General features: G+C 40.8%; 2 protein-coding genes across 4 annotated transcripts in view; one reads left to right on the plus strand and one right to left on the minus strand.

Moving 5' to 3' along the window:
- col14a1a (collagen, type XIV, alpha 1a) overlaps window positions 1-25,759 on the minus strand; it is a 594,115-nt gene that overhangs the window by 289,617 nt on the left and 278,739 nt on the right. The gene's annotated exons all lie outside the window — the stretch shown is intronic.
- enpp2 (ectonucleotide pyrophosphatase/phosphodiesterase 2) lies at window positions 702-25,014 on the plus strand. 3 transcript variants are annotated; one of them, XM_083760313.1, is made up of 25 exons: window positions 702-789; window positions 3,771-3,876; window positions 7,093-7,248; window positions 10,263-10,388; window positions 10,742-10,802; window positions 11,139-11,236; window positions 11,577-11,656; window positions 12,078-12,197; window positions 12,378-12,433; window positions 14,566-14,631; window positions 14,804-14,876; window positions 15,283-15,391; window positions 15,641-15,766; window positions 16,136-16,167; window positions 16,565-16,692; window positions 18,153-18,225; window positions 18,595-18,682; window positions 18,884-19,053; window positions 20,813-20,948; window positions 21,480-21,619; window positions 22,046-22,181; window positions 22,412-22,489; window positions 22,777-22,909; window positions 23,403-23,556; window positions 23,737-25,014. In XM_083760313.1, the coding sequence occupies exons 1-25, from the start codon at window positions 772-774 to the stop codon at window positions 23,905-23,907; spliced, it is 2,634 nt and encodes an 877-aa protein (XP_083616439.1). In that variant the 5' UTR covers window positions 702-771; the 3' UTR covers window positions 23,908-25,014. The 3 variants fall into 3 exon arrangements, with proteins under 3 accessions (XP_083616439.1, XP_083616440.1, XP_083616441.1); XM_083760314.1 differs by having other exon boundaries at window positions 23,457-23,556; XM_083760315.1 differs by having other exon boundaries at window positions 20,903-20,948.

A 25,759-nucleotide genomic window follows, 5' to 3' on the forward strand; every position in this document is an offset into this window, starting at 1 on the left:
CACCTCACCGTTTTGGATTGGGAAGGTTTTCATCTGACGGCAGGAATAGGTGTCGGGTCCATTTACCAGGAGTGCTAGCAGCGATTTAAACAGGAAATGAGCTAGATCTGTTTCAGCTTTGTGTGTGTGTGTGTGTGTGTGTGTGTGTGTGTGCACCTCCTGCGTGAACTCCTTCGGGTTCAGTATCCTGGTGTGACCTACAATCCTTTGATCTATGACCCCCCCCCCTTTCTATGCACCTCTTGACCTCTCACATCAAGGCCTGTAATAATTTGTCTCTCTTGTCATTAATGGTGTATTGTAAGCAATTGGGCTATAATGCATAGTTTGATATCACAGTAACATGCAAACACTTAAGCTTGAATTCATGAATCATTCCATTGAGTTCAGTGAAATAAGCACTAAAGATGACTTATTTGCACACAGAAGTGACAGTGCCCTCTACTAACATTTAATCCCCTATTACATTTATGTGTGGCAGATATATTTGGTCTACTCTTTATTACCCCTCTTCTTGCCTCCACCAACCAAATCCTTGCCAGGGAAAATAAATACCCTCCTCTCACAACCAATCCAATGAGCGGCCAATCTCTCTCTCTCTCTCTCTCTCTCTCTCTCTCTCTCTCTCTCTCTCTCTCTCTCTCTCTCTCTCTCTCTCACCCCCCTCCCTCCCTCCTATCCCTTCTAGTGGCCCTCCTGTTCAGAATCAGCATCATTCAGTCCCCTGAGCTGACCTGCAGCACTGGAATACATTCATATTGACAGTGGAACATGTTGCTGGGGAAACTGGTACGGTAAGACGAGAGTTCCTGTTGCACTTTCACGTGGGACTACTTTTCCCCCCTTTCCTTTTAACCGTGTTGCCTTGCGTTATTACATGCGCAATTGCACATACAACACATACATACGCCTGCGCGAAGGTTGTGAAGATGTTAACCCTCATTGTGCTTTAAAGACTTCAGAATTGTAAAGCTGTTCATATCAAGTTGCGATGTCATTTGTAGCATACCAAAGACTTGTGCTGTGCTTGTGTTTGAAATTCACCTTCAAAACAGAGTGCCTGGACCAAGAGAAGATTATCTAAAAGGTTTATTTATAACTAAGAGTTTTGGATTGCACAATTAAGACAACACCATGAACATTGGTTTGCACAAAATGTTGGACTATGAATTCTAAATATAATTTCGTTGATTACAGTTGTATACATGTAGGCTGATTGGAATTGCATTTTACAGATATCCTATAAATCAAAATCTGTGATATTGATCAGATGATCTCGTGTACTGCTGTGTAGGCTACCATCTCTGAGACAGGTGGCATCAACACATTCACTGAAGCTTTATGTTGCCTGGCGCTCGTTTCTCATTTAAAGGACAACTTTAGTTTTTTTCAACCACAGTTCATGTTTTAGGTTATTAGAGAAAGTAAAAGAAGAGTGTTAATTCTTTTTAATTTGCTACTTCCTTTCGTTTCACTCATCTTTTATTTTCTCTAATAACAACCTAAAAACTAAAGTTGTCCTTTAACTAAACCAGTGGTTGTGGTTTATCAAACCTTTTAAGGGCCACTGAAGTGTTCTGATTTGGGGTGCGGACCCTCATCTGAAAATGTGTCTCAGGGACCTCCATACTGTGTTTAAATAGTAGTTTAAATGGTGATGTATACACAGAATGAGCTTTTATTTGTAGCATAAATTCCAAATGGATAGATATTGGACCCTATCTTGATAGCTATTGGACCCTATCTTGATAGCTATTGGGCCCTATCTTGCACCAACCCTTATCCCTTACTTATTTGCCATGTTTTACTATTTGAACTATTTTAAAAGGTTATAAAAAAAATTAAAAAAATGCCAAATAAGTTTAGGGATAAGGCGTAAGGGATAAGATAGCCCATAGACTATCTTATATAGCCCATAGACTATAGTGCAGTTCAGTGATTACTTTTTGAGGAGAATGTTTTTATTTGCCTCTTTCTGACATACTGGTTCCCATGTTTCTGACATACTGGTTCCCATGTTTCTGACATACTGGTTCCCATGTTTCTGACAGTGTGGTTCCCATGTTTCTGACATACTGGTTCCCATGTTTCTGACATACTGGTTCCCATGTTTCTGACAGTGTGGTTCCCATGTTTCTGCCATTATGGTTCCCATGTTTCTGACAGTGTGGTTCCCATGTTTCTGACATACTGGTTCCCATGTTTCTGACATACTGGTTCCCATGTTTCTGACAGTGTGGTTCCCATGTTTCTGACATTATGGTTCCCATGTTTCTGACAGTGTGGTTCCCATGTTTCTGACAGTGTGGTTCCCATGTTTCTGACATACTGGTTCCCATGTTTCTGACAGTGTGGTTCCCATGTTTCTGACATTGTGGTTCCCATGTTTCTGACAGTGTGGTTCCCATGTTTCTGACAGTGTGGTTCCCATGTTTCTGACATTCTGGTTCCCATGTTTCTGACAGTGTGGTTCCCATGTTTCTGACATTCTGGTTCCCATGTTTCTGACATACTGGTTCCCATGTTTCTGACATACTGGTTCCCATGTTTCTGACATTCTGGTTCCCATGTTTCTGACATTCTGGTTCCCATGTTTCTGACATTCTGGTTCCCATGTTTCTGACATTCTGGTTCCCATGTTTCTGACATACTGGTTCCCATGTTTCTGACATTCTGGTTCCCATGTTTCTGACATTCTGGTTCCCATGTTTCTGCCATTATGGTTCCCATGTTTCTGACATTCTGGTTCCCATGTTTCTGCCATTATGGTTCCCATGTTTCTGACATTCTGGTTCCCATGTTTCTGACATGCTGGTTCCCATGTTTCTGACATTCTGGTTCCAATGTGTCATCAACACATTAGCGTTGCCTTTCTCTTGATTCTCATCATCTCTAAGCCAAGTTGGATGTAGCGATTTATAATATTTGATTCAAGCAGAATGACAATGAGTTTTTACTTGTAACATTAATTCACTTCATATAGACCCTTGATAGTGGTGACTAGGAGAACATTTTTATTCCCTGAAGGAGACCTCTGTTTCGAAACGTTGGTTTCTCAATTATGCATTTCTGCATCGTGGCTATGAGTTGTGACTCGAGCAGCATATATATATATTTTTAAAGGACCACTTCACCACTTTTCAACCTATCTTCATATAATAGGTCCTCTCTAATAATCATGATAAAATGACACAATTTTGTTCTACTCGGTCTGTGTCTCATAGGAGGGCTGTGGGCAGTTCAGTTACCCGTCCACCAGTGACATCATCGTTAAACAGGAAAAATATGTTTAGATTTGTATTATCGTGAGAACGATGGCTTCCATATTCGCATTGCAAGTTTTCAGGACTAGAAAGCCTGCAGTTTCTATTAGCTTGGATTCCCCATCTGAACTGCCCACAGCCCTCCTATGAGACACAGACTGAGTAATTGTGCCATTTCATCATGATTATTAGTGAGGACGTATTATATGAAGATAGGTTGAAAAGTGGTGAAGTGGTCCTTTAATTCAGCTTGCACCGTGGTAAGCAACTCTGCAATATTGAATTTTGATTTGCCTCTTTACATTCTGGTTGGAATTCACAGAAGAATCGCCAAGCTTGTACATCTGCTATTGAATTACTCTTCTAAAACACTGTTCTACATCCTAAAGAGTTTTCTGAAAAACTGTATGTTGCTTTGCTACTGTATACCTGTGCATATATAGCTAAAATCTAAAATGACACAGATATGCTGTTTCCCGGTTTTAACGGGTTAGTGTAATGTTCCAGGTGGTGTGGGTTGTGTCCATCCTATGTGGCTCCGATGTGTCTTTAGGATATGTCTATGACCGACCCAGACGCTCAGGAGAGGAGGGAGCTTCAGCCAGGACAGAGTGTGAGTAGGCTTATAATATTATTATTGGACCTCCTGTGTAATAATAAACCTTACTGGGAATTTTGAACCGTATGCAATGCTACTCTGGCAGTCATTTTCATCTCTTTTGGAACTGGTCCACGCCATATTTCAGGGGAATTCATATTTTTCGAGTTTGACCTTTACAGTTAAAGGACAATTTCACCCTTTTAAACCTATTTTCACAGAATTGGTCCTCACTAATGCTCATAAGATGCCACCATTTCTGTCTGTTCAGTCTTTGTCTGAGGGGAGCCCTGTGTGACTACTTACAATAAGCAAATACAACACAGTAATTAATACATCAAAGCATAGAAATAGTAAACTATTTTACTAGGAAGTAAACTAAGGACCTATCATCCGTCTAACAGTAGAATATCCTTACATTGAAACTAATCACTATATGACAGTGACATGAATGGTGGCTACCAGTGACATCATTTAAAAAAAAGAATGCCAGAACAATGTCTTCTATTAGAACATGCTAGCTTTCCAGAAAGTGAAAGGCTGCAATTGCTATTAGCTTGGAAACCCCACGGATGATGTCACTGGTAGGCAAGTTTGCATAGTCCACCAATGAGTTAGTAGACAGAAATTGTGCCATCATGCTCTGCGCTTGAGTGCCGAAGTGCTACCACCATGGAGTCTGGGGGTTTGAATCCACCACATAGTCTGAGGGTTCGAATCCACCATGGTGCAGCTGGTTTAGTCAAGTGTCTGTACGAATTTGCCAATGTTCGTGTGAGGGAAGCCAGGCATGGAGTGTGATATTTGTCACTGCACGCACCCCTACGGACTGGAGTAGTACCTGGCTGTCAAGGAGTGTTGGTCGGAGTAGAACGGAGGCTTTATGTCCTCCCGGTGGGAAGGTGAGCCAGTAGGATACAACAGCAGTGACAACACACAAATGTGTGAGGGGCCCGGACGGCTGGCGTAGCCGGCTCGACACCAAGGCTGCTAATGCTGCCTAACAGCGTGTTGCGGTCCGACTCCCGATCCCTTTGCTGCAACTCTCTCTCCCCATTTCCTGGTAGTCTACTATCTCTATGAATAAAGGCAGAAAAAGTGTGAAGGGAGGAATCACTTGTCATAATGACTAAATTAAAGTGGTATCTTATGAGTATTGGTGTAAGGATCAATTATAGTAAGATAAAGTTGAAAATGGAAGAAGTTCTCCTTTAATGCCATTGACTATTTTGATTATTTGTTATTAACTTTACAGTTTATAACAAATTAACTGTAGAGTTAATAACAATGGCAACTACACATACATGACTTATACACAATTTATACCCTCAGTGTTTCTTATGCATATTCATCAAGTGTGTGGCAGGAAGATTCATAACTTTGTTCAACACTCATTTAACATTAGACATGGCATCAGCAAGTAAGAACAGAAAAAAAACATACATTTGCTCTTTAGTTTCCAAAACGGCTCGGCACAAGCAATTCGTAGTGTACCTTGGACACATTTTAATGTACTTTGGCATACTGTGCATTGGGACTTGCCTGAACCTACCTCCCCCGCGCTTGCCAGACGTGGAAAACAACCTTAGTTTTTTTTGTTCAACAGACTAAATCTTGAAACCAACATGAGACTCGAGAGCAATCAATCACACCTGACATCAACTGGAGTGACATAAACCCACCGCTGATGAAGTCTCAGTCTAACTCTTCTAAACATGGGCTACATGCGTTTTAATTTAACTAACATTCCATACCGGCAGCTCTATGGCAATGCTTTGAGTCAACGTATTGTTTGTTTACATATGTATTCTCTATCTGAAGTGTCTGCCAGTGCATATAGAATGAGCAAGTAAGGTGAAAAACAACGGATCAGTGTGACCCTGCGTCGCCGTGATTGGGCAGTCTGTGAGTTGTTGTTTTTTAGAGAGAGAGAGAGAGAGAGAGAGAGAGTATGTGTTTGCCCAGCTCTACCTTGAGTCAATATTAAGAGAGCATTTGAGCCCATTTTCTGCTTCAGACTTTCTGACCTTGTCAGTACAAAAAACTTTAGCTTTCATGGGAAGGAGAATTCTGTGCCAAAAAATTGCCACGGCTGTGGATGATAACTGCAACCTTTTCTGTCGTTTGAACTCCAGCGACAGGTTTTTTAACCTATCCAGCTGAGAATACATTTTCTGTGCACACATTGGGCCAAGTACCAATGAGTTGTATCTGTTTATTTGTTGTCCAAAGTCTCCAAACTCACTGGAACACAACCAGAGTAAAAGTGACACTAAAGGGTGCATGGCAGTTGCACACAGATAGTACACTACTGTGGCTACATGGCTTGGCAGACAGAATCATTTTGGAGATTTACACCTAAATTATTCGGACAGTACATATGTACGCACGCACGCAGGCACACGCACGCACGCACACACACACACACACACACACACACACACACACACACACACACACACACACACACACACACACACACACACACACACACACACACACACACACACACACACACACACACACACACACACTTGGCATGGCTTGGATGTTTCTGCTACCTACTATATTTTTTCTCATGAGCGAGTGGACAAGGAACATCTTGTTATGAATGTAACAGTTAAACTTCTTTCTGTCTCTCTTGGATCTGCAGGACAGCATCAGTTAGAATTTCAGTTAGAGGGCTTCTCAAACTAGGGGCCAGAAACCAAAATGGGTTGCAGTTGCCATAATGTGCACATTTCGGACTTCGGATGGACAACAGCACTACAGTGTTTTCATGAGCCTAGGAATTAATCAGAATTTGTTTAATTCAATCCTGAATTAAAATGTTTAAGAATTAAGAATTCTTCATCAAATAAATCCTTGTAGCCTACTGTACCTGTTGATGATATAGGCCTACTGGTTAAACTCTGAAAAATCAGTCATGTCCTTTTGAAGTTCATTGATCAAAAGGAGATGTCAAAACATTGTTTTGAACATTTGGAACTTTAAGGTTTAATAAGGAATGGGGATATATTTTATTGTTGTGCAAGTAATACATACAACTTCCAATGATTGGTGAAAAGGAAACATGTTTACCATTTTCCACCTCACTGGAATTTATAAAACTGTGAAGAAGACGAAAAATAAATATGCCTTTGGGCTGGAACGTTGGAACCCCTAAAATAAGTTCATAGTTTATAGTTCATATTTGTGTACTAATTTGCACAATTTTTCTCTCCTCCACAGCTCGTACTGCATCTCCCAACATAGATACCACTGTCTCCTGTAGGAACAGGTGTTTTGAGTTAATTGAACATGAGCCACCGCTGTGTCGTTGTGATAACCTGTGTAAGACCTACAACAGCTGCTGCTCTGACTTTGACCAGCTCTGCCTTAGGACAGGTATTGTTTTACCTGCTATTCATGTACTTCTTCTCTCTTTATATAATCTCTCTTCTTGCCTGTCCTCCTTCTTCTTCTTCTTCTTCTTCTTCTTCTTCCCGAAGGGAAGACTTCTTGGTCTCTTATTGTAGCATATAGTCTGTTTTGTTGTCTCCACCAGGCCGAAGGCATGGGGAGAGAGTATGTTTTGCACCCTGTCCGTCCGTCCGTATGTCCGTCCGTCTGCAGTGGACAGTACACCTACAGATTTTGTCCAAACATCACGCAAATTGGTACACAGCCTCTCTACAGCCATTCAACGAAACGGGTCCTTTTTTAGACTCCATCTTGATTGGCTAAAATTGGCTACCAAAGTTCGCAGGAGTGCATGGTTTCAAACAAAATGCCGCAAATCATGAACACATCGTGTGATTTCTGTGACCACTCAGTTCACACGGGTGTGATTTTCTTTTGTTGCCTAGCTTGAAGCTTCTCAGCTTCACTCTAAAATCATTCTCGCCCCTTCCTCGTCTCTAAACCACCCCCTGCTGCTTCCAGTGTTGGTGGTCTGTTTTTAATGTTCCCCTTTTAAACTAGGTGGTCTTTGGCTTATTACCACCTTCCTGGTGTAATCCTCCCACTGTCTGAAAACAACACTGTTACAGTTTTGGTCAAGGCCGTACTGTGGTCTTTATTCTGACAGCCTTGCCGAGCCATAGCGCCCATAGGGCATCAGCCTATATCTCCTGTGTCTGTAGCGTGAGGCAGCTTGATGTACAAGTACACCCCCCCTGGACATGACGCTAGTATGTTGCAGGGATTTACCCCCAATCCAACCCTTGATGCTGAGCAGGAGGCACTGGGTCCCATTTTTAGAGTCTTTGGGATCGAACCCCGACCTCCCAGTCTCAGGGCGGACACAAACCACAAGGCCACTGAGTCGGTTTTATTCTGACAGCGGGTATTGAAAGTGTTATTGAGTCTAAGCCATGTGGATTATATTACATTGATACACAACATAGGCTCTTATGTTTCTTATCTGGTATGGTCGGACAAATTAGCATGCTGTGTGGAGTGTGTCCTGAGATTTGTGACATTTAAAAAGCATAAAGATCATGTTGTTCAGTGATGTTATAATCAAATGTTTACCTTTACAATTATGTTTTGGCACATTGTCAAAGTGTGGTTTGGCACCAAAAAGTTTAAGTCCATTGATCTAGTAAAACTTTATACCCTGCCTTTTATATGCTCCAGGTGAGGGGAGAGATACAAGGACAGAGAGGGTGATCACTGATCAGCCGCTTGGTGTCGTGCACCAGTACCGACCAATCGGCACAATCTAAAGAGCGACTTTGTGGAACTATGTTAACCATATCCAGCATGATTATTGCATTGGTTACACTAGAGCATACATGGGCAACTAGCGGGCCGGGGGCCACATGCGGCCCCCACCACCACTTAATGCGGCCCGCAGGTTAATATACGAACATTGATATATTATTGATTTCAGCTAATTACTAGTATTAATTGTTTTTGTCTTTTTTATGTCCAATGTATTTGTATTTAGTTCATAAAGTTAACATAACTATAACTAAATGCATTTGAAATTAAATACAATTTTTACTTTTCAGGATTCCAATGCAAAGATTGCAAAGAATTATTCGGGATAATAAATATAGCAAAAATAGCTGATCTACAAGCTCAAAACGCGTCACACTGCCACACGTTTTGAGCTTGTAGATTGGCTATTTTTGCTACGACAGTAATATGCAATGTGGCCCTCTGGAGTGAGTGTGGAAATATAGTGGCCCTCGCCATCATCAAAGTTTCCCACCCCTGCACTAGAGCAATGCCCATTGTTCACTGGCCTACTTGGAACGATGCAAGTTGGAAATGCATCCCCCCCCCCCCCCCAGTTATTATGTCTGTGTCCCTTTTATGCCCATATATAGAGTTCTTTGTCAGGCATGCTCAAATATGGAGTCTATGCAGATGTCAGAACATCATTGTGACATCAGAAAAGGCCAGCTCCATATATGAAGATCTAGGGGAGATCAGGTGTGATCAATTGGATAATTTGGGCTCTGTCCAGAGCCTGGGCAGGGGTTCTGTCCAGAGCCCGAGCAGAGGCTTTTGTGCTGGTTCTGGACAACGGTGTATCCCACCGACTCATGGCAGGGTACTGCACCCCCAGTGGTGGTGTGGAACCTGTGTCAAATTTGAAGTAGGTCACCAAAGTAGTTCCCCCCCCCCCCCCACCACCTACCCCTTTTCCCCTCACTGTATATGTTTCTTTCCCCTTTTTACCTACTTTATGATGAATTCCTGTTCTGTTCTGTTCTTTGGCTATATAGAAGTGTCTATTTGTACGTCTCTAAATGTTTTGATGAATTGAACAAGGTGGACCCTCTTGTAAACAAGTGTAATGCTTTATTGGGTCGTCCACTCTTTGTATTGAGTTGTGCTTGAAATGTACTGTAATTCTGCAAACTGTTTCATATCATATTTCAATCAATCAATCAATCAAACTCAAGGCCGGGCACGGCACCCCCTGTCGTGGTATGGAGAGGTTTTCAAGTAACCTTCGGGTTGCAATCTGAAGAAGAAAATATAGCTGCAAGCAGCGATAAGGCGGGAGCAAGAAAGGAGACAATACGCAATAAGAAGGGGGTTAATGCCTTTATTGCTAGGTAGACAGTAGTGTGACAGGAAATGGAGAGAGAGATGGGGGGGTGACACGCATTAAAAGTCATCAGGATCACCAGGCTAGGTGCCTGGACCACTAGGCCGGCCCGGGCCAGGTTTGATACTCTTATACAATAAACTTGGACTTATGCATTCACCTTCAGAATGGACAATATTTTTATTAAAAATTATTCCAACAGTTTTCTCATTTGTTCAGTACTGTGGACATATCCAGGGGTCTCTTTTGAGTACAGTTACAGCTCTCTTTGCATTGGTTCTTGTTACAGTACATCCAGACTATATATATTTTATTCTAATAGAACTTCTGATTTGATCTTACCAATATCCAGAGGGCGGGTATGAATGCAGTAAGGAGCGCTGTGGGGAGACTCGAAATGAACAGCATGCCTGCCATTGCTCTGAAGACTGTCTGGCTAGAGGAGATTGTTGTACCAACTATAAGGCACTATGTAAAGGTTTGTAATTCTACTTTACTACGCTCTACAAAACATTACAGCACCCATGCTGTAAAAGGCTGGACAAAAGGATACAATAGTAAAGTTATTACTGTCATGTTGCTAGAGCATCTTTCTCAAAAATCCAGCGTGTTATTGTTTTATTTTTCTTCTACATGTGTGAATGTACACTCATTGGTGTGCAGTCTGTGTACATTATACGCACATGCATGCACACACCTTGATCTCCTTCTCCTCGATCTTCTCATTCTCCCTTTTCATCTCTCTGAGTCGCTGGATAATAATTATATGTTCTTTCAGGAGACACGTCATGGTTGATATATTATCATGGATAATAATATATGTTCTTTCAGGAGACACGTCATGGTTGCAGGATGAATGCGAGGAGATGAAGACGCATGAATGTCCTGCTAGGTATGTACAGTATGCAGATGAGGAAAATAATGAAGATTACAGAATATTTTGTATATTTTTAATGGGAATTCTTGAAATGACTTTGTCTTATAAAGCACTGTTTCCCTAGCAATGGGCCAAGACCCATTTGTGGGTTGTTCTGTTTGCTAAGATTTGTAATTTATTATTATTATTATTTTTAAATATGTTCTAAAGATTGCCTCAGCAGAGCTGCTATTTTCACTAGTTTGGGTCCTGGACAAACATCTGATTTCCTTTTTTGGGTCTTGAGCTACAATGTTTTGGAACTACTGTTGTAAAGTATTATTAATTTCCTCGTGATGTGTGTGGTTGTAGGTTTGTGCGTCCCCCCCTCATCATGCTGTCTGTAGATGGATTCAGAGCGTCTTACATGAAGAGAGGCACCGCCATCATCCCCAACATCGAGAAACTCAGTATGGCCTTGATGAGTTAAATGGATGGATGAATGAATGAATGAATGGATGAATGAATGGATGGATGGATGGATGGATGGATGAATACTAATTAATAATTCATAATAATATGAATACTAGTTAGAATAATAGTTTTTATAATAATATCAACAAAGATGAAGGGGTGGTTTAGCTGTAACCGTCTTCGATGACAGTGTCTCTAACAAAGATGGAAATATCATCATTATGATATTGTGCTGTCTGTGTGTGTGCATACAGTAGATAGACCTATGGAAGGCTTTTGGTTTATGAATGGTCTCTTACTGATCAAGGTGTTCTTTTTGTCTGTATGTCTTCTCAGGAACATGTGGTACCCATGCTCCATACATGAGACCTGTTTACCCCTCCAAAACCTTCCCCAACCTCTACTCTCTGGCAACAGTATGGGACATTATTCTTCTCTTTCAGTTGCCCATGATTTGCAGAGGCTGTTGTATAGCATCATTGCATGACGGCTCAGCTTCGCATTGTGCCTAAAACGCCCATAGCCGTAATATAATATGACATGTGAAAGCCTTGAGTGCCGTACACAATTAGCAGCAACTCCAGATTAATTCTGGATGGCTTATTCTAATTCTAATTATTCAGCTGTGCTGCTCATCCCACAAATGCATGTTCCTTATAAATGGGGCACACAGATGAATGGGGCATATTCATCTCTTATCCTTTTGTAGGCAATGATACAAATCTCTTACATGTGTTGGGCTATTTAATGATTTCTTACAGTGAAAACAGGTTGCTTACAGTACTCTTACTCTTCACATGGGATTGCACATGTAATTTTAGTTTGAATGTCTGTCAGGGTCTCTACCCAGAGTCGCATGGTATCGTCGGCAACACCATGCATGACCCTGTGTTTAATGCGACCTTCAGCCTGAGAAGCAGAGAGAAACTTAAGCACCGATGGTGGGGAGGACAACCTGTGAGTACTTCTCTTCTCTTCTCTTCTCTTCTCTTCTCTTCTCTTCTCTTCTCTTCTCTTCTCTTCTCTTCTCTTCTCAAATCTTTCCTTTCAGTTTCATCACAAGATGGAGAACTAGCAAGGACATTTTGACAAGTTGAAATGGGATAAGTGAATGTTTTTCTTTGTTCCCATTGCCAGATCTGGATCACATCAGTCAAACAAGGAGTGAAAGCTGCCACTTTCTTCTGGCCTGTGTAAGTCTGCCTGTCTCGGATGTCTAAACAGGGTATTGTGGTGTTGCGAGATAACCAACTTGGAGGACATTTCCATTGAATCTACAGTAAACAGTACTAATCATTAGCGGATAATTCTCAGGACATTATTCAGTAAAATATGTCTGTAAAATATGTATTTTTGTACAATCCCTATTATCGCAGTTGTAGTTGTGAGTAAAAGGACACACACACACACACACACACACACACACACACACACACACACACACACACACACACACACACACACACACACACACACACACACACACAATACACAGTAGATTGTTCCCCTACTGTGCCTCCCTCCCCGTATTATTCTGTCAGCAAATCTGAGTGCCAAAACTATTCTGCAAGTCAGGAATGTCAAGGCTCTTTGTAGCAAAATAATGTTCATACTGTACAGTACTTCTCTCTGGACTTCTCTGTGAATGAAATTCTTTGGTTTCCTGCTAAATCCTTGTAAAGATTTACACAGTCAGCAATTATATAATCCATACAATCTGGCAGACCTTTACTTTGTAAATACCTTTTTATGATAATTTGTGTTTATCAATGCAGAGAATGGGATAGTTTTGCGCAAAAGTACCGAAAATAGACAATCAACAAGCTCACAATGTGTCACATGTCGATGCATTGCCTTTTAATGATATGTGGTTCAGACTGTAGCTTGTTTCAGTAGGTGGTGAACTTCTCTAGTCTAGAACATGTCTGATCATGTTTCTGTCACTCCGTCAGGCCAGTGCGGTCTGCAACAGTTCCGTATCTATAGCATTTAGAACACAAAGGAGCCCACATTTATCAACACAGAGACGGCTTTGATAGAGTGAGAGGCAGATCTCAGGAGAGGCATGCTGCAAGGCTGTTTTTACAGCAATTTGTGCAAATGGGCCTGTTTACGCTATGCAGGGTTTCACTATGAACCAGGGTCGCAGATGTGCCACTCTTTCAAACCACAGGGGCTAAAGTGCGATTTCGAGTGCTTTTGCTTGGCACTAGCAGAGGTGCATGTGAGAGAAAGACAGAAAAAAAACTAAGAGAAACAAAGGTAGGGAAATGAAGTGAGCATGAGAGAGAGTGACAACAGGAATGACAGAGGAGCGTGTGTGCGTATGTGCGTGCGTGCGTGCGTGTGGAATGGACCTTCACAGGTTCATTTTACAGTCCCAGAGTTAAATTAACACTGAGGGTTTTTAGGTGTGTTGAGTACGGTGGAAAGAGTGAGAGAGAGGCCCCCTGTCGAGTTTCAAAGTAGTGTAACCATACCCCCTTGTTCCTCCATCCTGCCCCCCGCTGCCCCACACCTCAAGCCCCAGTCGGGGTCTTTGAGCCTGGGCTTGATGGTTGACAGCTGTGGAGTGTAAGGTGGGAGCTTGCTTGGTGGCCTCGTCACTGCACAGGCAGTACAGTATGTGGGCCGTCCGTAATGTCCAGACACTTTCTCACCCAGTGGGAGTGCTATAAAACACGGTTTCTCAGCATGGGGTCCAGGGAACCCCGGGGGTCCTTGAGTTTGATTGATTGATTGAATACTTTATTTAAACGTTTGAAAACAGTGCAGAAATACAACAAAAGCTATGCTAAAAGGGTAACAGTAAGTGATTTATAGTTATGATCCAAATGGACCCAGAGTCTGTCACGCCAAGATAATTTTGCATTGTATATTGTTTATTCTCTGATGAATTGCATTGTATATTGTATATTCTCTGATAAATTACATTGTAACTTTTTGGGGTCCCAGACATAAAATGGTGTCAAATGGAGATCCATGGCCTAATATCTGGGGGCTTTAAAACATGTTACATCCTAGATATTCAAACCCTCAGTGTTCAATGTATACATTCAGTATTTCCCCCAAAATGACTCAAGGGCACAATGGAGTCTATTTGCCAGTTTTGGGTCTAAAATTCATTGTCATTCGTTCATTTGTGAGTTTCTGCAATGTTTGAAGCATTATCAATACACATGAATGAAGTCATCCACCGTGTGTGTGTGTGTGTGTGTGTGTGTGTGTGTGTGTGTGTGTGTGTGTGTGCGTGTGTGTGTGTGCGTGTGTGCGTGTGCGCGTGTGCGTGTGCGTGTGTGCGTGCACATGCATGTGTGTGTTCTAGTGCCATCCCTTTGCAGAGGAGGATACTGACCATGTTGCAGTGGCTTCACCTTCCTGATGGAAAGCAGTGAGTTTATGTTCTTTAATTAATTCACTCACTCACTCACTCACTCACTCACTCACTCACCCACTCACCCCTATATTCATTCACTCACTCACTCACCCACTCACCCCTATATTCATTCACTCACTCACTCGCTCTGGAAACTACTGTGAAACGGTGACTCTTTCCATTTCAGGCCTTATATCTATGCCATGCACAATGAGCAGCCGGACACATACGGACACAAATTGGGGCCCATGAGTCAGGAGGTGAGTATAGTGTGTTTGTGTGTTTTGTTAAAGCACACCGTACATTAACCAGATCAACAACGTACATGAGAAGCCCTGGCCTAAACCAATGAATCACTACCACAAACACCATGCATGTTTTTTGGCTTGTATTGCAGTAAAAATATAATTAAATAAATAAAGTACATCATAAATATATTCATAATGACCCTTTTTTTCTTCTGCCATAACATGACTCATTGATTACTCAATCAGAACAACTCTCGTATTGATAACAGTGGTTTTATTGATGGTTATAACATGGCAGTAGGCTTGGTGTTGGTTGGTGGACTAGATCTGTTTTCATGGTTTACTGCTGTGTGTGGGGAGATGTAACATAATCCCTCAATGGAACAAGTAAAAACGGATCCAAAACGTTCTGTTTCAGATGAACAACCCTCTAAGGATGCTTGATAGGATTGTTGGCCAACTGATGGATGGCCTCAAACAGATGAATCTGCACCGATGCGTCAACATCATCATGGTGGGCGACCATGGTATTGACACACACACATACACACACACACACACACACACACACACACACACACACACACACACACACACACACACACACACACACACACACACACACACACAACTTGACTCAACTCAACTTTATTGTCCTATCAGAAGTTTGCACCAGGTATCGAGCAGTGGGTGGAATTATCTAATCAAATTAAACGGGCTATTAAAGGTGATATACATGACGGTATGCACACACTCACCTTCCTTCATATCTGTAGGTATGGAGGAGATCAGCAATGAAAGGACAGAGTTCCTCAGTAACTACATGTCCAACATTGATGACATCATCCTCATCCCTGGGCCTTTAGGCAGAATACGCTCCAGATATCACAACAACCCTAAATGTAAGACTGGTGGAGTGAAGGAAATCACAGCATTTAAGACTTGAACAATTTAATTGTTTGAATAATTATTTGCGCTACCACTCTCCACCTATGACTGGAACATGTCTGAAAAGAGACATTTTGTGTCACAATATGCCTATTTGGTTCTACACAATATGCGATATGGAACATCCACAATAGAACTGGAAATAGTACAGAACACCTACATCGTACTGTATCGTTAGATTTCTGTCCTTGTTTTTCATCACATACAGTGAAACTTTAATAGTTGCATTTCCAGGTTAAATGTTGAAATGTTGTTTTAAATGCACCAATGTTTTGCTAAAACACTTTTCAATGGCCTGGACATATCTTTTTTTATTTTTGCAGATGACCCAAAAGCTGTTGTTGGAAATCTAACAGTAAGTATTTAAGTGTGTGTGTGTGTGTGTGTGTGTGTGTGTGTGTGTGTGTGTGTGTGTGTGTGTGTGTGTGTGTGTGTGTGTGTGTGTGTGTGTGTGTGTGTGTGTGTGTGTGTGTGTGTGTGTGTGTGTGTGTGTGTGTGTGTGTGTGTGTGTGTGTGTGTGTGTGTGTGTGTGTGTGTGTGTGTGTGTGTGTGTGTGCGTGCGTGCGTGCGTGCGTGCGTGCGTGCGTGCGCGCGTGCGTGCGTGCGCGCGTGCCCCCCCTGCAAAGTAATATAGTTGTGTAATACAGTATGTCTAATTGTGAATTTTCGTATTGTTTTTTCGAGTATGCAAGGACCTTTACTTTGTTATGATGACAGGACCCCACATTAGTTTTTTGTTTTTTAATTTACAGTGTAGGAGACCAGAGCAGCATTTTAAAGCATACCTGAAGCAACACCTACCAAAGAGACTGCATTATGCCAACAACCGACGCATTGAAGACATTCACCTGTTGGTTGAAAGGAAGTGGCAAGTTGCCAGGTACAGTGACATCATCCAAACAGGAAGTGCAAAGGTGCAGTTTGGCCTTTTTCAGTTTGCCATTTTATCAGGATATAAATCGTATATCGTTTTATCTGTATTTAGTTTTTTAACACATCAGGCATTTCATCAATCTGGGTAGTGTTAAAAACACAGTTACTACATACGTAGGTAGGCTACAGTCCTATCTCTCTTCAGATATTTGAGTGAATTGTACATCTAAAATAAAAACCTGTCGTGTGCGTGCGTGTGTGTGTGTGTGTGTGTGCGTGCGTGCGTGTGTGTGCGTGCGTGCGTGCGTGCGTGCGTGCGTGTGTGCGTGTGCGTGTGCGTGTGCACGCGAGTGAGTGAGATGCTGGGTGTTTTATATTGCAAAAATGCATCCACGTGTGAGTTCATTGATATAAAGAGCAAGTTCTTTTACTAAATGAAAGAAATCTTTGAGGTTTCACTGTAAGTGAAATACAGATAGGCTAGTCGATGCTGCTATGAGCTGAATGTTAAGAGGATACACACACACACACACACACACACTGACTCACACAGACATGAACGTCTACGTAAATCCCAAACCAACTAAATAACCACAGTAAATGGGAAACTTGTCCTGTCCTCTACGCTCCCTCGTCAGCTAGTGATTTACATAGTCTACATGCTTGTGGCTTTACCCCCTGGGCACTCACACACACACACACACACACACACACACACACACACACACACACACACACACTCACTTTCCCACCCACCCACCCACCCACTTGTGCATGTCCGCGGGTGCACGCACGCACGCACGCGCACACACACACACACACACACACACACACACACACACACACACACACACACACACACACACACGCATGGAGACACACGCACACACTAAACGTGCATCACTGGATGTAGTGTTTTAATGGACACTTAATAAAATCTGCCTGCTTTTCAATTAGAGAACTGTGGCGAGAGTTGTGTGAAGGCATGGTTGTTTTGGCCTGAGGGCTGAAGGACGTGAATTCCTGCAAAATACCAGAGATTAACAGCATTACATACCAAACCTTTAAAATGATTCCATACCTTCCATGCCATACAGTACATCCTTCCATACCATAACTACAAGTGTATTTTCATGGTGTGGCTCTGCAAGGCGCTGGACCCCTCAGTGCCACAGAAGTACCTCCATATAAATTGGTCCGTGACCCACAAATGGGTCCCAAGCCACTGTTTGGGAAACAGTGCTATAAATATGTCGTAAACGACATCAAATGCAAGACCCACATTGGAGCCACGCTGTTCTCTAACTGTTTAAGCTCAATACAATAATTTTACATCTTCAAGTGTCAAGATGTTGGAACGCCTTACTGACACCGGTTTAAATGTGATAATGAAACTAGTGTAGATTTGCTCACAGATACTCAATGTTAAGAATTTTATATAAGAGGTCAATTGTTTCTGTTGTACAGAAAGGTTCCTGAAGGGAAGAGGATGTGTCGATCTGGTGACCATGGTTACGACAATAAGATTAGCAGCATGCAGGTACTTCCAAATCATTTTTGCTTCTGAGACACTTGTTGGCTAAAGCATAAATTAGGCTTTACATTTTTAAATGCAACAGAGTAGATGTAACAAATATACGGTTAAAGTGATTGATCCTGTGTTTTAATGAGGTAAATACAGTAGACGTCCATACTCCATACCTACAGTATGTCTCGTTCAAAACGCTTATGGAATAAGTATGCAAAAGGTTACAAGATGATACAATGGCCTGAGTTCTATTAAACTGGAGGTTTGTTTTTTACCAGTACTTACTGTATAACAAAGCTATTCCTGCAGTTTCCCAGCACAGATTCATTACTCCACTGTGGCAATACATCAGTGAACACATTAGCCATCTTTTATTTTCAGACTATTTTCTTAGGATATGGACCTTCATTTAAGTTCAAGACAAAAGTTCCTGCCTTTGAAAACGTTGAGCTTTACAACGTTATGTGTGGTAAGATATGTTTCCTCATGTATGAGTTAAATTATTAATCTGAAGGTTACTGACTGTGTTAGCTTTTAACTTAAATATGTCTGTGTGAATGAAACCAAACCCACAGTACAGTAAGTACCATTATAATTTGAGCTATGTATCTCTTTTACACTGTTTGAGTAATTTATATGACTGACATGAATGTATTTCACTTCATCTAAGATCTGCTGGGTCTGAAGCCAGCCCCCAACAACGGAACCCACGGCAGTCTGAACCACCTACTGAGAATCCCAACCTACAGACCCACCATGCCAGAAGAGGTTTCTAGGCCCATGCCCTCTGGTGCCTCTCCCCTGGGAACAGATGACCTGGGCTGCACCTGTGATGACAAGGTCAGCCCTGATGATGACTTGATGGCAGACCTGGGCACATTTTCCTATAAACAGCTGATAATGATACATGGACAAAAGTTTAGGCAATGCAGAGTGGCAGCACTCCATGTATGGATTGATAATAGCATAGGCATAGTGTGGCACATTTTACAATAATGTCACTATTTGTTAACTAATGTAGTTAACAAATACACTTTATAATGAGTTACCTATTACATTATTCCAATATGAACTGGCTTTAACTAAGGTAGTTTTTAACATGAATTAATGACGCATTTATTTATTATTTACACAAAAGTAAATTAAAAGTACATAATGTATGTAATGAAACACAGATGTATATGTCAGATATTATATTGCTAAGTTAGCATACATATACATGAATGAAGATCATGATCATACCTTAATTGTTTTACAATTTCCCCAAATTTATATTGGAACTGAGATCATCATTCTTGGATAACAATATTAATTGTTAAGAATTATTCCAAGACATTGCTATAGCTTATTCACATTTCACAAGCAACGTTTCGTTTAGTTTTTGTAGTGTAATACTGCATATCACTGGTAAAGGTTTTATACAAAAGATAATTTATACTGGATACTCGGTATACATGGTTTAGTTTAGTTTATTAGTTTTCTTTTTTTTTCATACAAAACATTCTTAGTTTTTTTCTTTTTCTTATTCTGGAAAAAAAACTTAATTATATATAACAAAAATAAAATTAAAATAATAACATAATAACATGCACAACATACAGTATGCACACACATACCTAGAAGATATCATTTCATTCCGTGATCATTCGAGAAGTAAATTCACGCACTTGAATACCAGTGGTTACTGACTGTGCTGAAACGCATGGGGAAGAAATATGGGAATGTCCCACCAAAGCAGAAAAGTATTTTGCATGGGAAGTTAAATCAATGCTTCTCATGCTGTTTAAATATTTTAAACTGTTTTTTGTCTCGCAAGGTTTGCTCAGTAAGAAAGGGAAAGAAAGAAATCCAAGGGCTGACTAGAGATCCGCTTTTCAAACATTCAGTTTAAAGCACACCAAAGCAAACAACCACAATGATAATTATCATTTATTTCTTATGCCACATAAATAATTTACAGAGCAGACCTGTAGATAAAAGACCCAGATAAAATGATTTGCATGCCACCCACTATTAATCAAATCCGTGTGTGTGTGTGTGTGTGTGTGTGTGTGTGTGTGCGCGCGTGCATGCGTGTGTGCATGTCATTTTTGTTGTTTTACATTGAATGCATATAGGTGCCATTGACTGACTGGTGCTATGTTGCATTCTAACCAGTATCCCTAAACTGCTGCAATAACCCTATCTGTTTAATTTATAGTATATCCTTGCTTTCTGTGGCAGAGCTGGAATCATATCACTTTCAGTTAATTCCAGTCATAACTTAAGTAACACTTGCAGATGATTGGCTAATGACAAAGCTTTCATTCTCAGTCGTGCTTTTAAATTGATATATCATGCAGTTCTTGAATCACCTGAGTTGAGTTGAAAGTGAACTGAGCCCAGCCCTGCATTGCAAAATCTGGAGTGTTTATTTAATTCTAAAAGTATAAAAATAAATTACCCTTTTGGGTCATTTCCTTTCCACTCTGAGTTAAATTAAACACTGAGGATTTTATTGTGTTCAGCTGAATGATTCACTTTACCTCTGCAGGGATACTGTGTGATTCCCATGTGGATCTCTGGCAAGAGATTGTTTCAATCTCCAATCTTTTTGCAGTTGCGTGTAAAAAGTAGGGGCCAGAGAGGTTTGAAAGTGACCCTTGTACGAGGCTATAACCTGGAGTCACTCTGGCTCTGTCTCTTACAGAACAAAGTGGAGGAGCTAAACCAGCGACTGAGGCAAGCTATTGATGGTCAGTTTGATCATGTTAAAGTGTGATGTTTTAAAATATTAACACAACGATAATTTGGGTATTATTTAATTGTAATATTATTATAAACCAGAGAATGAGGTGACATTTTTTACATCTATTTAAAATAATTGCATAAAAAAACAAAAAATGTAAAACACATTAAACAGTCCTTTACTGAATTGTACTACACATCCTAACTCTTGAGGATTAGTCCCCCATGGATGGTCAGTCAATATGGAAATAAAACTAATAATAAATATTGCCCATGGTATGACCTAAAACCATATAGACAGATTTCATTTGATCAGATTTCAAAACCATCTTGACTTCCGCTATGTCAAGAGAATGCAACATTTGTATACACATGTGAGCACACTTTTCATACATTTTAAAATATTCTCACTTGAAAAAAAGAAAACAAATCTAGGGTTTTTCTTTTCAGAATGTTGCTGTATGTTATTTTACAATAGGTTCGAAATTTGTCTTGTTACATTCTCTTCTTCCATCCTTCCTATGGTCCGGCTTTCCCAGATAGCAGAAATCTGCCATATGGTCGACCTGCTGTTTTGTATCGTAGTAAATATTTCATCCTCCATCATGGTGACTACATCAGTGGCTACAGTGAAGCTCTCTTCATGCCGCTTTGGACCTCATACACAGTCAGCAGACAGGTACGTTTTATCTCCTATGTTGTTCTAAGACAATTTCAACCATGGGCTGATGTTGCCTTTAAGGATGGTATAGATGAGCAATATGATATAAAACCAAAGCTATGCCTCAGGAATAGAAACTACAATGTGTGTGTGCGTGTGCGCACGTGCACACACTGGTGGTAACTGGTGGTAATGATCAGTAGGCAGTAGGCTCATCGCACCTGACAAGGACCTCATGTAGGTTCAAACGTTGTGATCTGTCTGTCTGTAATAACTTTTTGGAGCTTAAGAAGACTGTGTAGATATTTCTCTAGGCTGCCTAAGTTCACGTTGATAAGGTCAAAAGTCAAGGTCATGGTTAACGTTATATAATCGAACAGAAAGATGCAGAACAAGAGATGTTTGCATGTTGCATTAATTTAGTTTGTGTTGTGTGGTCCCCAGGTAGAAGTGTCACAGCTGCCTGAGGCCCTCTCTAACTGTGTGAGACCAGATCTTCGTGTACCTCCAGCCTTCAGCCAGTCCTGTACCAATTACAGAGCAGACAAACAAATCACCTATGCTTTCCTGTACCCACCACGTAAGTTTACTCTAGACCCACTGGTACACTTTTCAGTGACAGTCCTTTCAAAGTTCACCTTTACTTCAAGTTACTGCAAGTCTACGGTAAGCATTATTTATCAGGCTTAATCCATTCACATGTCTGGGTCCCAAAAAGTAATTTTGTCTAGAGTCCAGTGGGTTCATGAGTGTGAATTATATAGTTGCACTTTAGTCCTATTTTAGTTGTTTTATTTTCCATGTTGACAGAGTTGTCCTCAACCATGGATGGGAAATATGATGCTGTCCTTATCACAAACACAGTCCCCATGTATCCTGCATTCAAAAGTAAGTCTGTTTAATGGGGATGTCATATTTGGTTGTTTCAATTATCCTCTTTGGGATTAGATATACTGTATGTGATTTGTACACTACACTCCAACAAATCACACAAAAATGCCATACATTGTAGATGTTACTAGTTTTGCCATAAAGAGTTCTATTAGAATATCACTTTTCATATGCTTTGACAAATCTGCACAATAAGAATTTGTGTTTTATGATCCTATAATACTTGGAATATTGTGTCTCAGATATACACGTTGTCTCTTCTGCTCTTTTTGTATATGTTTTAGGGATATGGGGTTACTTACAGAGGGCTCTGGTGAAGAGGTTTGCCAGTGAGAGAAACGGAGTGAATATAATTATTGGTCCTATATTTGACTATGATTATGACGGCCTCAGGGACTCAACTGAGAAGATAAAACAGTAAGAATGAACCCTCATTTATTCTTTGTCATTTGGATGGTGTTGCTCGCCGCCTAAAAAGAATAAAAATGGATTGCAAGGTTTGGTGAGACACTCACACGCACAAAAAAGTATAAATTAGGCTTTAGTTTATGCATATCTACATATCCTGTATATATTTTTTGTGCAAATGCATTATTCAATATAAACTGAAATCACTGAAATTTTGTCCACATGGTAAAATATTTAATACCACCTAGTAGCTTGAAAACAAGCAAATAACCCCACAGTATCATATTGTGTATAGAACATTGATCGCACCTAGTGGCATAAATTCCTAAGCAGAATCCCACAACATAGATACAACATAGATGCATTGCCATGAGCAAGTGCAGGCTTTTAATATACACACCATACCGTACTTTTTCCCACACCGTTTTCATGATGTTCTCGATATTCATCCTACTTACCAATACGTGGATATGCCTCACCTTTAGATGTTTCTGTACTTTAGGTATGCAAGTGGTACGATACCCATCCCCACCCATTACTTTGTGGTGTTGACCAGTTGCCTAGACTTCACCCAGCCTGCTGACTCCTGTACTGGTCCCCTGAGCAGCTCTGCCTTTATTCTACCACACAGGCCAGACAATGAGGAGACCTGCAACGTGAGTATGAGCTCAAATTGCTTACAGTACTCTATACTGTAGGTGTGACAGTGGCTCAGGGTAGAGTGGCCAGTAGAGCGGCCGGATGGGGACCGCAAGGTTCCAAGTTTGATCCTTAGAGTTAGTGTCAACGTGTCCTTGAGTAATAAATGCAACTTTACTTTCAACTTTACCATGTAGAGTTCTGAGGAAGAATCCCGCTGGGTGGAGGATCTGATGAAGATGCATACAGCTCGGGTCCGAGACGTGGAGATTCTGACAGGCCTGGATTTCTACCGCAGAACCACACGGAGCTACCCTGAGATCCTCTCCCTCAAGACCTACATGCACACCTACGAGAGTGAAATCTGACAAACTCCAATGCAACGTTTTTTGGTCAAAGCAGACAGATATAGATGTGAATACCCACTGCATGTTACTGTCCCTCTATGGTTTGGAGGAACAGTAAACAATCTACAGTATTTTAGGTTACAATGCAATTCACATCGTCCTACTCAGTACAGATCCTTTTTATTTTTCCATGGTGAATGTGTGGTACATGAAAGTTATTAGAGAATCTGTTCGCACTCTATCTACCTTTTTTCCCTTTTCCCTTGATTTTATTTTTGTGGATCTGTGGAGATTGGATGGAAAATGCACAAATTATTGCCATGAATGAAGGGAGAATATACAACAGCACTGAGCAGACTGGAACATTCAACACTACTAAATATGTGGTACAGTCCAGTGTAGGTTTTGTTCCTGTTTGTAATTGTCCAAGTCAGTGTATTTCAAATATCCACTGAAGTAAAAAGAAAACTTAATTATTACTTGATTATAGCAGAAGATACTTAAAAGATTTAGGCTGAAACTAATGATTCAAGTGTAAAACAAGATAAAATAGGAGTGCTTCTTTGGGTTCATTTTGAATATAACATGACCTGTTCCCTAAGTGTATAAGAAGTTTAATTAAGCACTCATTATGTCACATCTCAAAAGGCAAATTCCACTCATCACCTCATTCAAATTTGTATTACATCTAGCCTATATCGTAAAATTGTGGAGGGGTCACCCTGCATTTCCAAAACAGTGTATTTGATATTTATTAATACTACAAATATGTAATGTATGCTGAGAATTATTCCTCCCCACTATTTCACACAATTACAATACTGTACTGTAGCAGTTGACATACTCACTGTCTGAAGATGTGTGGTGAACTCACCTCAGTCTCTCACCATAACCAATATAACTTCTAAGATCAACAATGTGGTTAAAATCATGCTTTACAAAGAAATGTCCTGTGATGCACTATAAACTAGTCAGGTCCACCGATCAGTTGAGGTCAAGGAATGATGAGCAGTTTAAATCAAGAGCAAGACCAATCTTGCTGACTGATGTGTTCATGGATATCTGAAGACTGATTACTACGTCCCAGCTGGATGACTGAGTAGGCTACCCCACTATTGGTGAATTACATTTTATTTTATGAGGCTGACCCATTTAATTTGACCTAGCTGGCTGACTGTAAGACTGTACTTCCATAAGACTTTTCCTTTGTGTTCATGTGTGTGATGTTATGTAATGTGATATTGTGAGTGCATTTGTTTGCGTGTGTGTGTGTGTGTGTGTTTGCATGTTGTGGCTGTTATTTTATTCAATGATTATTTTCTGTTGACTGCTGTGAGAGTTTTGTTTGTTTTTTACTTGCCAATAATGCCAAATGATGATGTTTTTCTATTGTTCTCTAAATACCACCTGTGACTGACTTATTTATGCCTTATCGATTTTCAATACAATAAACATTTTTGTACTAAGTCATCTTTCTGCTGTGGTGTTTAATACAGTTATAATCAACTAGAACTGCATTTTTTATTTGTGTGTGCATGTGTGTGTGTGTGTGTGTGTGTGTGGGGGGGGGGGGTGATACGCAGCAAGGGTCGTCGGGATCGGGACTCTAACTCGGATTAGCAGCATAGGTGCCCCTGGTCCACTAGGCCGGCCCGGGCCTGAACTGTAAAAGTTCTGACTGAGTAGATAGTTTGTTGGTTCTATCATGATCTTAAATCTCAAACTTTGGCAGGCTCACAGCCATAATTATTTTACACTTAGCTTATGCCTAATGCTTTGGGGCGAGATATCCACGCTGTGGAGCGAGATATCCACACTTTGGGGGCGAGCTATCCACGGCTTGGGGCGAGCCGTCTTCACTTTTCGAAATTCC

The sequence above is a fragment of the Protomyctophum parallelum genome (genome assembly GCF_964188405.1).
Source record: "Protomyctophum parallelum genome assembly, chromosome: 3".
NCBI classification, from domain to species: domain Eukaryota; kingdom Metazoa; phylum Chordata; class Actinopteri; order Myctophiformes; family Myctophidae; genus Protomyctophum; species Protomyctophum parallelum.